Source organism: Chrysochloris asiatica, unplaced genomic scaffold (assembly GCF_000296735.1).
Source record: "Chrysochloris asiatica unplaced genomic scaffold, ChrAsi1.0 scaffold00110, whole genome shotgun sequence".
Taxonomy (NCBI): Eukaryota; Metazoa; Chordata; class Mammalia; order Afrosoricida; family Chrysochloridae; genus Chrysochloris; species Chrysochloris asiatica.
This window is the reverse complement of record NW_006408628.1, coordinates 3,132,561-3,147,203: the sequence shown is the minus strand read 5'-3', so window position 1 is coordinate 3,147,203 and position 14,643 is coordinate 3,132,561. Positions and strand designations below refer to the sequence as shown.

At 38.4% G+C, this 14,643-nt stretch overlaps 1 protein-coding gene across 1 annotated transcript in view; it reads left to right on the top strand.

The window, feature by feature from the left end:
* The window catches only part of BARD1 (BRCA1 associated RING domain 1), a 114,610-nt gene that overhangs the window by 51,490 nt on the left and 48,477 nt on the right, over positions 1-14,643 (top strand). Inside the window, exons 5-6 of the mRNA XM_006867785.1 lie at positions 7,634-7,714; positions 9,528-9,700. Coding sequence (XP_006867847.1) covers positions 7,634-7,714; positions 9,528-9,700 — 254 coding nt within the window. The remainder of the gene's footprint in view (positions 1-7,633; positions 7,715-9,527; positions 9,701-14,643) is intronic.

Here is a 14,643-nt window from a genome sequence, read left to right as displayed (position 1 = left end):
GTGCTGTCGAGTCAGTTCTGATTCATAGCGACCCTGTATAGGGTTTCCAAGGAGTGACTGGTGAGTTTGTACCACCGACCTTATGGTTCATATTGACCTTGCAGTCCAGTGCTTTATTCCACAGTGCCACACCAGGAATATTTCTTAGATAACTTAAATTTTGTGAACTGGCCCTGGTTACATTTCAGTTTTGATTTCTGCAAAGCATGATTTCAAAATATCAGACTGTTTGTTTTTGTGAGTTTTTTTTATCCAAACTGTTAACATATTAATGCCATAATGTTATTAATATTAATGCTTCACAGACACAAATTGCCAGCATGATATTGATTACTTTGTTGTTGTTCTTGATATCTCTGACTAATACTTAGTTTCTGCATTTTGCTTTGTGGGAATAATTTTCCAACTACCAGGCAAGCAGCCACTTAAGTTGGTAGAGAATTTTCTTCCAACTATAAACATAATTTATTTTATCGAAGGTCTCTAGGGTGTAGCAGCTAAGCCAGAGTTTAATATTTTTTTCTTCCTTTAAGGGTCATAATAAATACTTTTATCATTGCAGGCTATATGGTCTGTGTTAAAACTGTTCAACACTGCCTATATAATGTAAAAATTTCCATAGGCAATAGGTAAAACAATACAATTTTAGTATAAAAACAGGCAACTGACCCACAGGCCATTTAAAAAAAGCCAAAATAGAATTTTAATTCAGAAAAATATGGTGCTATGAGGTTGTCTTGGTAACTTTTATTTATTGAAAATGTTTGTGATTACTTTATGTACATTTTTTCAGCTCCTAAGTTTTTAAAGAGTTTCACCAGCGTTATCCATTTTGATTGTCTTAAACTTAATTATCAAATACTGTTACTGTTTTTAGTTGGTAAATTTGGATACAGTACTGTTAAGAAAAGTTGATTGCTTTCTGTTGTCTTATAAATCATGAAATGACAGTGTTCCCTTCTACTAAAAACTTATTTTGAGTTGAATGTTTATCCTTCACCCCCAACTCTTACATGATACTGTGTAAGGTCTGGAATAAACCCTTCCAAAGTTCCTTGCATAAATTCATAAGATGGTAAAGATTACTCATAATTCATGCCACATTGATAAACTTATGGTGAAATAGAAAAAAATGGCTTGAAGCTCGCATGTCCTGTTGAATTAGTAATGCAGAAATAGTAGATAATATCTCTGTGGCAACTGACAAGGCATCGTTTGCTTAGAACATGACAGACGTGGTGAGGGTCTTCTGGGTAAAGAAAAAATCCTTTGTCAGGAGTCTCCTTGAGGGTTTGACTTTGTCAATCATTAGACTTTAAGTAGAAAGTATACCCTAAGGCTGCCCTATATTTTCTATGTGGTGGAATATATATTCCTTGTATGGTGTTTCTGAGCCTGTATGTCTTTATGGGAGCAGAAAGCCTCATCTTCCTCTGGTGAAGTGGCTGGTAATTTCCAGCTGCTAGCGTAGTGGTTACGAATCGGGCTGCGAACCTCAAGGTCAGCAGTTTGAAACTCCCAGCTGTTCCGCCAGAAAAAGATGAGGCTTTCTGTTTCTGTAAAGATTTACAGCCTCGGAAACCCAGTACAGGGTCTCTGTGAGTCGGAAGTGACTCTATGGCACATAACAACAACAACAACTGGCGCTGCGGGTTAATGTGCTGGACTGCAAAGTTAGTTTGAACTGCAAGGTCAGCAGTTCAAACTCACCAGCCACTCCTTGGAAACCTTTGGGTCAGAACTGACTCAGTGGCATTTAACAACAACAACTACAAAACCCTGCAGTTAGGAGCACAATGGGTAACCACTGCTACAAGGGCTCCTTATATTATGTGTAAGTCATGCTATTACTATATAGTCTTCATACTAGTTTTATGAGAAAGTAGCAAAGGATTCTAAAACAAACAGGCATCTGTGATATTTTGAAGCTTTTAATTTCTAGCTGGACCAGCTCTTGAAGTTAGTATCCAGTTTCATGCGTGTCAGTTACCACCTATGCATTGCTCTGCCTCTATACTACCCATAACTACTGTAATGACAGTTAGGCTGTATCATCTGTTAAACGGTTTTATTCAGTAAATCCTGAGTAAGAAGCAAGAAAATGTTTACCACATTTTATAGCTCCATTTACTGTACGATAAGCATTGGACCACAAGATCTGTTTGAATCACCAGGTCAGCAGTTCAAACTCACTAGCTACTACTCAGAAACCATATACAGGTGTGGGTTAATGCACTGGACTGCAAGATCAGTGGGTCAGACTCACCAGCTGCCCCTTGGAAACCCTTTATAGAGTTGCTGCGGGTTGGAACTGACTCGACGGCACTCAGCAACAACAGCAAAAAGACACAAGAATAGAAAATAATATGGTTTGGTTTGTATGTGTGCACTTGTTTTTGGAAAGTTTAGAATTTGTCTACTGGAATATATATATGTGAAATGTGCAAAAAACGTGTAAAGGCTTATTTTCTTTGAATGAAAGGTTAACAGTCAGAAGACACTTTATTATTATTTTAGCCTTTAAAGTGTTACGTTCACCAAATCCATTTAAAATTTCTCATTAACCTTTGCAAATACTTTCTTGGAGTTTTTACTTCTAGTTTAAGAAAACTCCAGTTATTCTTTTGTGAGTAGCCTAAAAGTGAGTACTTATTATTAAGAAAACATTCTGTTAGAGAAGAAAGTAACTTAAAGAAACCAGAAGTTGGAGATGTTGATTTCCTGGAAACTTCATATTGGTTCAGGCTTACCTAGTTACTATGAACTCTACCTAATTATCATAGTTATATTTATGTGCATAGCATTACACTTCCATAAAATAGAAAGACGAAAATATGATAGACTTTTAAATACTAGGGGGAAGAAAGCAGATATGATACAAAAAGTAAGCTATTCATTTGGAGGATGTCTAGAAGTGGAATGTTACCCGAAAAAACCTTTGATAATATGGAGAGAAGGGCAACAAAAGAACAGTATCAACTCTCTTGTTGTTAATTGCCATCAAGTAGATTCTGGCTCAAAGCAACCCTTTAAATCTTGATGGAGCAGAAAGTCTCATCTTTTTTCTGAGGAGTGGCTGGCAGACTCAAACCAGACCTTGTGGCTCGCAGTCCAGTGCCTGTCATATGGAGTCACTCTAGCAGCCTTAAAGGAGAGTCTGCTTTTACTTTCCACATTGGCATTCTGTTCCTATGCGACTCTCCCATTTCATAGTTGTTTCTATATTACTGAAAGATGAGGCTTTCTGCTCCCGTAAAGATTTACAGCCTCAGAAACCCTGTACAGAGTCACTATGAATTGGAACCGACTCCAAGGCACATAACAACAACAACAACTACTGGTATTAAATGCTGTCGACTCACAGCGACCCTGTATAGGGTTTCCCAGACTTTTTAAAAAGTCTTCTTGGGAGCAGAAAACCTTGTCTTTCTCCTGCGAGGTAGCTGGCGAGCTCGAACCATGGACCATGCATGTAGTTTTCAGTCCTGTGCTTATCGTAAGGAGCCACGAGCTCCCTGTATTACTATAAGGACATCTTAAGTTTCATAGGTTTTGTGATTAAAAACCAGAAACTAAGCCCAATGTGAAGTTAATTCTGACTCATAGTGACCCTACCCTGTAGAACAGAGGAGAACTGCCTCACATGGTTTCCGAGGCTGTAATAGTATGGGAGGAACCCTCCTCATCTTTCTTCTTTCTGCACAATGACTGGTGAGTTCCACCACAGACCTTTTGGAGAGCAGGCTGAGTGTTTAACCACTGCACTGCCAGAGCTCCTTCTTTTGTGTTTACCATGTGGAATGGGAATGGGCAAATAGTTGAGAAAGGGTTTTGTGTATAGTTTTGTAGATATTTACATGTTGAAGAATGGGAATGTATATGGTTCTTGCAGACCATCTAAAGAATGTTACGGGATTGTATTACAAACCTCAAATTTGCGTCTTGACAGATGTTAATTGCATTTGGAATTGACGAATATATAACAAAGATTATTAAATATCTGTTAACTTGGAGTCCTGATGCGACACTGTGGGTTAACCGCTATATTGCAAAGTCAGTTTGAACCACAGTGTCAGCAGTTCAAGCTCATCACTTGCTCTTTAGAAACCCTATACAGGGTTGCTATGGGTTAGAACTGACTCGATGGCTCTTCACAACAATAACAACTTGCACTAGAGGTAGGGAATTTGTACCCCTTGGAACCTTGAAAACAATTTATGTGCTGGAACTGGGGAAATCCATTTGAAACATATTTTAGACCCGTTAAATATTTAAGGTAATTTTTCAAATTTGGCATCTGGTGTGGCACTGTAGGATAAACACTGGACTGTTCAACCCAAAGGTAGGTGGGTCAGACCCACCGGGCACTCCTCAGAAATCTTACACAGTTTAAATTTAAGAACATAAAAACCCACATTGCATGCAAGTGCATGTAATTTTAAAGAAAAACCTTAGTAAGGTTTTTCTGGTTTTGAAAGTAGCCCAAAACATGGAAATAAAAGAAACAAAATAAGAGCAAGTATTACTGTATTTAGAGAACCTAGTGACTTCTCTCCATTATCAAACAAATTGAGAAAAAACAACTAATTTCAGAACAGATTGCCAGGCTTGGGAGTGGAGGAAGGTTTTCTTCTAGTGGAACAGATCACAAAGCGAATTGAACACAACATGACATATACAGCATTGATGTATACAGGATTGTTCAGAATAAGCTTGACCTGTAGTTTTTCTCTTACTAAGGAGCTCTGGTAGCATAGTGGTTACGAATTGGGCTGCTAACCTCAAGGCTGGCAGTTCGAAGCTACCAGCATTCCACGGGAGAAAGATGAGGCTTTCTGCTCCTGTAAAGATTTACAGCTTCGGAAACCCTGTGTAGAGTCGCTATGAGTCGGAACCGACTCCACAGTAGTTAACAACAACAACAAGGACTCAGGTATCCTCTCCTCTGTAAAACAGCTGAAATTCCATATTGTTTTTTTTTAAATTTGAGGAACTGCCTTGATAATGACCCTAGTATAATTACAAGGGAATTTAATCCTCATCCCACTACATAAATGCCACACTTCTTCCTGAATCCTGACCTTGTTTTGGAAGGGGCAGTACCTTTTATTTTACAGAGATTTTTTTTTTTCAAGGATTTAAGAATTGACTAGTACTTAAATTAAGATATAATAAAATATGAAAGCTAGGGTGCTGATTTCTCCCCTCTGGGAAAAGGCACAAAAAAGGGGAGTGGAGCCTTGTGCAGCCCAGACTGACCTCCTTTGACAGGGCTCACTGTCATGGGAGGCCCACAAGAGCTTCAAGCATGACTTCCGAGTTGAAGGCCTTCATTGTTTTTTCTTTAAAAGACAGCTTTTAAAGTGCAGTCACTTCTAGGACTTAAACAGTGGATCCTGACCAACAAGGTGCAGAATGTTTAAAATGGAAAGAGACCTTTCATTTTAATGCCATTTAACAATCAAATTGGAAGTATCTTGATAACATGAAAGTAGAATTAATACAGTCTGCCTTTAGTTCTCCCTGTTTTGTACCTCATTTGAATGACATATTCCCTCTTATTTACCTCCTTAAAAAAAAAAAAAAAAAAGGTTGTGAAATCTAAAATAAAGCTACATTTGTCATTTCATCCCTTCCCCCATCCCTCTTCAGGACATCAGTGAACCACTGCGTAAAATTATTAACCTTATGAGAGTAAGTCAACAACATTGCTATAAACTCATAAAAACCTTTATTAAGCATTCCATAGAATAAGTGCTGGGGATTGTGAACTACAGTGTCGGCAGTTTTCTCACCAATGCAGTTTTTGGTTTTCTTAAAACATCTTCCTAGTTAGGCCCCTGTAATTGCCCTGTGTCTTTTAAGAAAATCTACAAAGATTGCCCCTTTGGAATCTAAAAGGAAGGTTGTTGTTGTTAAGTGCCGTTAAGTTGATTCCGAACCATAGTGTCCCTGTATAGGGTTTCCAAGGAGTAGCTGGTGAGCTTGAATTGCCGACCTTGCAGTTGAAACGGCTTTGTAGTCTGGCGCATTAACCCACAACACCACACCAGGACTCCTAGTCATCATTATTTTCTGAGCTGATCTTTCTGACTTAAATGCAGCTCTGAGGTCTTGTCAGCCTTCCTTAAAATGCTTGATTCATCTAAAAATGGTTGTTTTATGTGGGCAGCACTCTCTTAAACCTGTTGCAAAGTGTCAATGATTTGGAAATATGTTCAGTAACATTTTGTGAAAATGTGATACTAGCCCTGACCTCTAAATCATTTTCTTCCATAGCACAGAAAGTATCCCTGGTTTTTTTGGAGGCATCCTAATGAGACTGAGACCAACTGTATTACTGAAAGAATTTGTGTGTAGCCATGTATGATCCCAGAGACATATGTAAATATTTTGTTTGGAATAAACCCAGGCATGTGTAAACTAGATCTCTAGTAGCAGTTTTTCTGACGTACTCTTGTATCTTCTGACTGTTGAAGGAGATCCGGGAGGAAAAGGGATTTGAACCATTTATGTGGTAGAAAAGATTTGTAAGGGTTTATTAGCTACTTTTCTTGTACTTTGATTCATTGATAACAGTGGTGGTTTTAATATTCAACCTGGAAGAAAAAAAATAAATGTTGATTCCACAGTGCATTTTGAGTAAATTTCTGTTAATCCCCTTTCTGTCAATTTTAACAAAGCAACAGCTTCTGCCTAGAAAATAACATATGAGTAAATAAGGTGACTGTAAACTAAATGTATTAAGATACATGGAATAGCATCAATAAGAGCTTCTGGAAGTTTTAATGGTTTTACCAGTCTGTCTTCTTGACTTTAATTTTGTTTTGGACAATGCTCCAAAACCACTGTCAGGAATGTGCAAAAGGATTTTTTTCACAAATGAATTGATGTCTTTAAAAACTTTATTATGACACCAGAGATGGAGGCAGAGGTGATGGCATGGAGAGAGAGAGTAGCTGAGGACTCTAGATTTATGAAAAGAGAAAGTCTGTGGGCTGGCTACCAGGAGGCAGGCTTGCAGAATGTGCCCTTTGGTTGTTTAAATGATTATATATTCTTGAGTGTTTTTGTGTACATCAAAAAACACCACCAACAACAAAAGAGGGAATGGCAGCAAATACTGTTAACCGATGATACATGGAGGGGATTGTAATCATTGCAGTGAAGCAAAATACGATAGAGTGCAAAATCAGTGCTCTCCCATGTTAACTATCACTCAATTCACAATAAAAACTTTGAAAAAAACCAAAAACCAAAAACTTTATTATGATTAGGTGATCTTTGGCATAGTGTCTTTGATATCTTGAAATGAATTTTGAATATTGGTTGCTAATGGCAGGGATTTCCTGTTCTATATTTAAGGATAGCTTATATAACTTTTAAATAAAAGCTTATAAAACACCATTACTTGATGTTTGAGAATAATTTATATATTAAAAAACAACATACCCCCACATCAGTATCGAGTCAGCTCTGACTCATGGCAAATCCCTAAGTATTATTTCATGCATAATAGACTTCAGAGAAAAAGAATATGCTTTACTTTATCTCAGAGAAGAAAGAATCTTAAGGCATTAACAGCTCATTTTCTTCCTTTCTTGATGGTTTCTAATTTTTTCTTTTCCATTAGGGTGATATACCCTCTGTTGAATACCTCTTACAAAATGGAAGCAACCCAAATGTTAAAGACCATGCCGGATGGACACCATTGGTAGTTTTCTATTTGCTTGTTTTTTATTCTCATATTAATGTTGTATCTTGTATAGTTATGTCATTATACACGTGAGTATGAGAAAATGATTATTTTCTCTTGGGCATTTTACTTGTGATAGGTAAAGGAATTGGCTCTATTGAGAGATTACCTATAGAATCAGAATGCAGCTTCACTAAACGTTGCTGACTTTAGCTAGGGTATGCAGGAAACTGCTCCACCCAACACCAGGCTCTATTCTGCAGCATCACATCCCATAGCAACCAAATTTCTTGGAACCAAGAAAGATCATCATAGGAATTGAGTATAAGGAATGCATTTCAAGGAAGCCATTCTAATTGAGGATCTACTTTATTTATCCTGACTTGGTGGTAGAAAACTCACATTAAACTTTTCTTTTGGTTGCTGCTATTGTTAAGTGCCGTTGAGTCGATTCCAACCCATAGTGACCCTGTATAGGGTTTCCAAGGAGTAGCTGGTGAGCTTGAACTGCCAATCTTGCAGTTAAAATGGTTTTGTAGTCTGGCGCATTAACCCACAGCGCCACACCAGGACTCCTTTCTTTTCGTAGTCTTTTGTTCATTTGTACTAAAAATGCAATGTGAAGAATACTCTGGAAAAAGAATGGAACAGATACTTGGGAAGATGTATATTATATGGCTTAATTACATTAGAGTAATACGAATGAGATTTGAATGCAGCCATACAAGTGTCATCAAATAAGGTGATTCTTCATTTTGTAAGCTAAAAATTCAGAACAGAAATTAGGAGGCTCTGATTAGGCCAGGTGCAAAAAAGGTTTAAATTGTATAATGACTTCTCCTTGCCACGTTCTTTAGCTGGCAGGCTTAGTTCTGGATCAGAGTCACTTTGTTGTTAGGACTCCACAGGCTGGCTAACCTTTTTGAAGAAAGGTTACTTCTCCTCCCCCCCACCCCTTTTTTTTTTTAAAGATAAGGCAATCTGTAGTAAAGGCAAGTGGGTGATTTAGAGGCCTTGATGCCTAATTAGGATTCCTTCCTCCTAGAAACAAACCTACTGATAATCATTGTAGTGTCGCCTGTAAAGAATTGAAACAGAGACACTTAAAAAGCTCAGGCTTATTAGAATATAGCATAGCAGTGGTATTAGCAGCTCATGAGACATAAAGGGAAGGTTTCCATGTGATACATCTTTGGATAATGTTCCATTAAGTTACCAGCTGTATAATTCTTTCCGTAAACTTAGACACCTACCCTGTGTTATTTCTGTTAACACATACATCGGCCATACTGCTGTCAGCTCCAGCCAGTGGAGAGCCTTGTCTTGCTCCGTTCTGGCATCTTCAGTTTGTTGTATATGTTGTGTGGTTATGTTTGAGTGTTGGTGCACAATGTAGTCCATGGCTGAGCACCTGATTATGTGAATTCCATTCAAACTTGTACAAATTCAGATGTTTAGAAAGAGCAGGCATTTTGTTTTGGTTTCTGTTAGGTCTCGTGTGGAACAATTTAAGAGCTCATTGGCTTAAACCTACATTTTCTTTTAAAGAAAGAATGCTAAGAGTTATACTGGGTTTAAGTTACATTTTCTTCTAAGGTAAAAAAAAAAAATGGCCCAAGACTTAAATGAATAGTCTTTTCTTTTTCTGTGAATTACCATGCCTCATCACCAGAATTATTAATTGTGGCTTTTACTTTGTCAACAACTAATTTGAGTGAGTATTTAGGTAAGAATCAATTGATTGAGATTGAGATTTTTTTTTAAATAATGATCTATCGTTGTATTGTAACATGATTCATTGCTTTTCCTCATCCCTTCTTTATGGACTCAGCATGAGGCCTGTAATCATGGGCACCTGAAGGTAGTGGAGTTACTGCTTCAGCACAAAGCCTTGGTGAACAGCACGGGGTATCAGAATGACTCACCACTTCATGATGCCGTCAAGAATGGGCACCTGGACATTGTCAAGCTCTTGCTTTCCTATGGAGCCTCTCGGAATGCAGTGTAAGTAGCTCTGGCTTCAATTTATTGCGTAGTTGACTGGCTTTTGTGAATACAGCACAGACACCCAAGATGGCGTTCCCCTTCACAACTGCAGTTAGAAGCAACCACTATGTTCTGGATTAAAGTCTTCGTTCATACCCTTTTCCTTCGTGATTCTTATATACTTGGGAGGATTTGCTCTTTTCACTCAGAAACAATTGTCAATTCATTCTAGAAGCTTTGATTTTTCAGCATAAATTGACTTCGTTTTTATATTTACTAGATTTGTATTTATATATAAGAAAATAATTGGAAGTATACAAGTAATTGTTTCTATGCGTCTCTATACTTTTGAAAGTTGTTTTATGTATTCCATTTATTTTGTTCTTTCTCTGCCTATTTAGTATAACACCAGTTAAAGTGTGCAGGCATTCAGATGTTGGGCAAGTGCAGTTGAATTATTTCTTAGATTTTTCACATCATTCAAATGAGGCTCTGGGTAAATGGTTTCGCAATGTCAGGGCACAGAGACACATTAGTGAATGCTGGCGGCTACATATAAAAATTGCTATTGTCAAGAGTGTTACAAGCAAATGCCATATGTGGATTTTATGTCTTTAATCTGTAACTTAGTTCATGTTTCCTTATGTATTATTTTACTCTTTCCAGCTAATGAAGTAGCTGAAATGAAAATGCAAGAATTGCCTACTTGTGCCCCCATTGCTTCTATAGGTTTGGAAAGAGGATGCATACAAAATAAAGTCTGGCTTGTCCTAGTAAGAGGCAAACAAGAATTAGAAAATGTAGAGCTACTAGGTTGTAGTGTTTTATACATGACCCTCTAATTAAATGCAAGCAGGTACCATACTTTGCTGCAATTTTGGTAAATATGTCTAATCATTTTTTTCCATTGTCTGTGAGAAGATGGTTGGGGCAAGTTCTAAACCTACTGCCATCAAATCGATTCTGACTCATAGTGACCCTGTACAATAGAGTAGAACTACCTCATGGGGTTTCCCAAGGCTGTAAATCCTACAGAAGCAAAGGCCATATTTTTCTCCCACGGAGTGTCTGGTGGATTTGAACTTGAACTGCCCACCTTTTGTATAGCTGCCCAGTGCACCACCAGGGAGGGGCTGTGTGGGGCAAGTTCAGGGACAACATATTATTCTGCTTTTTAAAAACATTTTATTTTTTATATATTGGACCTAATAGATACGGTGTTCTTGTGGGTGGAGCAAGTCATTTGATAAAGCAAATGGTTGCTTGGGCCAGGTGAAACGGAATCGTTTCCATCCTAGGGTTCTTAAATCAGCCATGACTACTTTAATGAATGAAGCACTGGTCGGAGGGTTAGGGAATGCAGCTTTTATTTGTGACTCCATTATTGACTTTATCGCCGCAGGCAGGTTAATTTCTGTGCCTTGGTATCTTCACCTATAAAACATGGGTGACGCCTGCTGCTTTTCTATTTCTTCAGAACATAGAGAGGATTAATGAGCCAAAGCGCAAGGCCTGTCTGGTGTTTGTATGCTGTGATTCTTCACTGTGCTGTGAGGCTTATTAATGTACAAGGTATGGCTGGAGACAGTGAGCACTTCTGCCTTCTCAGGTGCTTTCTCAGATAGATCCGTGTTGTTTAAGGGTACATCTGCAGCCTGGGATTGTCCCGTATACCTTTCTGCAATGATCAGAATGTTTTTTGTTTGTTTGTGTCTTTGTTTTTGGTACTTGTGCATTAAAGTAGCCACTGGCCATCTGTGGCCCTCGAACACTTGAAATGTGACTACTACTATTCCTACTACTACAGAGCTAAATTTTACATTTTGTTTTTGGTTAATTTTGTTTTTGGTTAAGTAGTCACACGTGGCAATTGGGTACATGGATGATACAATTAAGATAGCGAGGAAGAAGGGTTTATTTAGCAAATGGGATGGGGATGGTGTTGGAGAAAAGATAATAAGGCAACTAGGGCAAAAACTCACCACTTGTCTGTCGGTTTGTTGTACTGTGGTGGCTAGGGTGTTGGCTGTGATGCTGGAAGCTATGCCACCGGTAATTTAAATACCAGCAGGGCCATCTGTGGTGGATAGGTTTCAGCTGAGCTTCTAGACCAAAATAGACTAGGAAGGAGAGGAGAGAGGTGGACTACTATAGAATGTTTGTTGTTTTTGTTGTTAGGTGCCATCAAGTCAGTACCGACTCATAGTAACCTTATGCACAGAAGAACGGAACACTGAACAATTCTGGGCCAACGTCACTACTGTTACCACGCTTGAGTCCATCGATGCTGCTATTTGGCCAATCCATCTCAATGGGAGTGTTCTTCTTTTTCTCTGACCCTCCACCTTATCCTGAAAATCTTATGAATACTAGTTATAAGAACACTGTTAGATAACAGTAGAATATTGAATATTGAAATACGATGAATAGCACCACAGTACTGTCAGATACAGTGCCGGAAGATGAGCCCCTAAGGTTGCAAAGCACAAAGAATTCGACTGGGGAACAGATGCCTCCTGTGATGGTGTGAATGGAGTAGAGCTTCATTTGCTGATGGGGCAAAATGAGGCAAAATAGCTGCAAACATCGATTACTAATCGGAACATGAAATGCATGAAGGAGAATTGAAAGCAGTCAAAAATGAACTGGCAAGCATAATCACTGATGTCCTAGGCATTAGTGAGCAGAAGTGAACTGGTATTGGCCAGTGTGAATCTGATAATCACATGGTTTACTATGCTGGGAATGACAAATTGAAGAGGAATGGCCTCACATTCATTATCAAAAACAATAAGTCAAGATCTGTCTTGAAGTATAATGCTATTTGTGATAGGATGATATCCTTACACCTACAAGGAAGACAAGTTAATACCACTATTATTCAAATGTACACACCAACCACTAAAGCCAGTGATGTTGTAACTGAAGAATTCAACCAGCTACTTCAGTCTGAAATTGATCAAACATACAGTCAAGATGCATTGATAATTACTGGTGTTTGGAGTGCAAAGGTTGGAAATAAAGTAGTAGTAGTAGAAAATATGACCTTTTTGATAGAAATGATGCTGTAGATCGCATGAGAGAATTTTACAAGACCAGTGATTTATTCATTGCAAATAACATTTTTAAACAACATAAAATAAGACTATACACATGAACCCTCACTAGGTGGAATACACAGAAATCAAATTGACTACATTTGTGGGAAGATAGTGGAAAAGCTCCATATCATCAGTCAAAACAAGGTCAGGGTCAGACTGTGAAGCAGTTGCTCATATGCAAATTCAGTCTGAAGCTTAAAATGTTAGGTCCATGAGAGCCAAAATAATGACCTAGAATGCTTGCCACCTGAATTTAGAGATCATTTCAAGAACATATTTGATGAACTTCATACTAATGAATGAAGACCAGAAGAGTTGTGGGATGACATCCAGAACATGCGGGAAGTCAGTAAAAGGTCATTAATAAGAGAGGAATGAAAGAAAAGACCAAAACAGATGTCAGAAGAGACTCTAAAATTTATTCTAGAGCATTGAGAAGCTAAAGTGACTAGACTAATCAGGAAATTAAAGAGCTGAACAGGAATTTCAAAGGTCAGCTCAGAAAGTATTATAATGAAAGGTGCTAAGACCTGGAGTTAGAAAATCAAGAGGGAAGAGCACAGTCAACATTTCTCAGGCTTATTGAACTGAAAAAATTCACTACTCATTTGCAACACTGAAGGATTCTACAGGCAAAATTTTGAATGATGCAGGGAGTATCAAAAGAATATGGAAGTGATACACAAAGTCACTGTACTAAAAAGAACTAGTCGATGCTCAATCATCTGAGAAGTCTTCAAGAATTGATGGTAGGGTATTGAAGGAAGAAGTCTAAGCTACACTGAAGACACTGGTGAAAAACAAGGCTCTGGAAATTGACAGAATACAAGTGAAGACATCTACCTTGTCAGCTGATTAGAAGAGATCCATATTTGTGTCCATTCCAAAGAGTGGTTTTTGTTGTTGTTAGGTGCCATCGAGTCAGTACCGACCCATAGCAACCTTATGCACAGCAGAACGAAACACTGTCCGATCCTGGGCCAACCTCACTACTGTTGCCATGCTTGAGTCCATCGATGCTGCCACTTGGTCAGTCCATCTTGCTGGGGGTCTTCCTCTTTTTCTCTGACCCTCCACCTTTCCAAACATGATATCCTTCTCCAGTGACTGGTCCCTCCTGACAGTATGTCCAAAGTATGACAGACGAAGTTTGGCCATCTTGGCCTCCAAAGGAACTCTAGCTGCACTTCTTCCAAAACGTATCTGTTAGTTCTTTTGGCAGCCCATAGCACTTTTAGTATTCTCCTCCAACACCATAACTCAAAGGCATCAATTCTTCTGTGGTCTTCCTTAATCACTGTCTAGCTTTCGCATGCATATGAGGTTATTGAAAATACCACGGCTTGGGGCATGCGCACCTTAGTCTTCAAGCTGACATGTTTGCTCTTCAACACTTTAAAAAGGTCTTGTGCAGCAGATTTGCCTAATGCAATATGTCGTTTGATTTCTTGACTGCTGCTTCCATGAGTGTTAATAGTTAATCCAAGAAGAATGAAGTCCTTGAAAACTTCAATGGAAATTGGAAATCATTGAACAGTATCATTGATATCACATGCCAGTAAAATTCGGCTGAAGATAATTTAAAAATGGTTGCAGCAGTACATAACATAATCAGGGAACTGCCAGAAACTCAAGCTGTATTCAGAGAAGAAGATGTGGAACTAGTGATATCATTGCTGATATCACATAGATCTTGACTAAAAGCAGAGATGTTTACTTGTGTTTTATTGACAGTGCAAAGGCATTTGACTGTGTGGATCATAACAAACTATATATGACTTTGTGAAGAATGGGTGTTCCAGAACACGAAATTGTACTCATGAGGAACCTGTACTTAGACTAAGAGGCAGATGTTCAGAC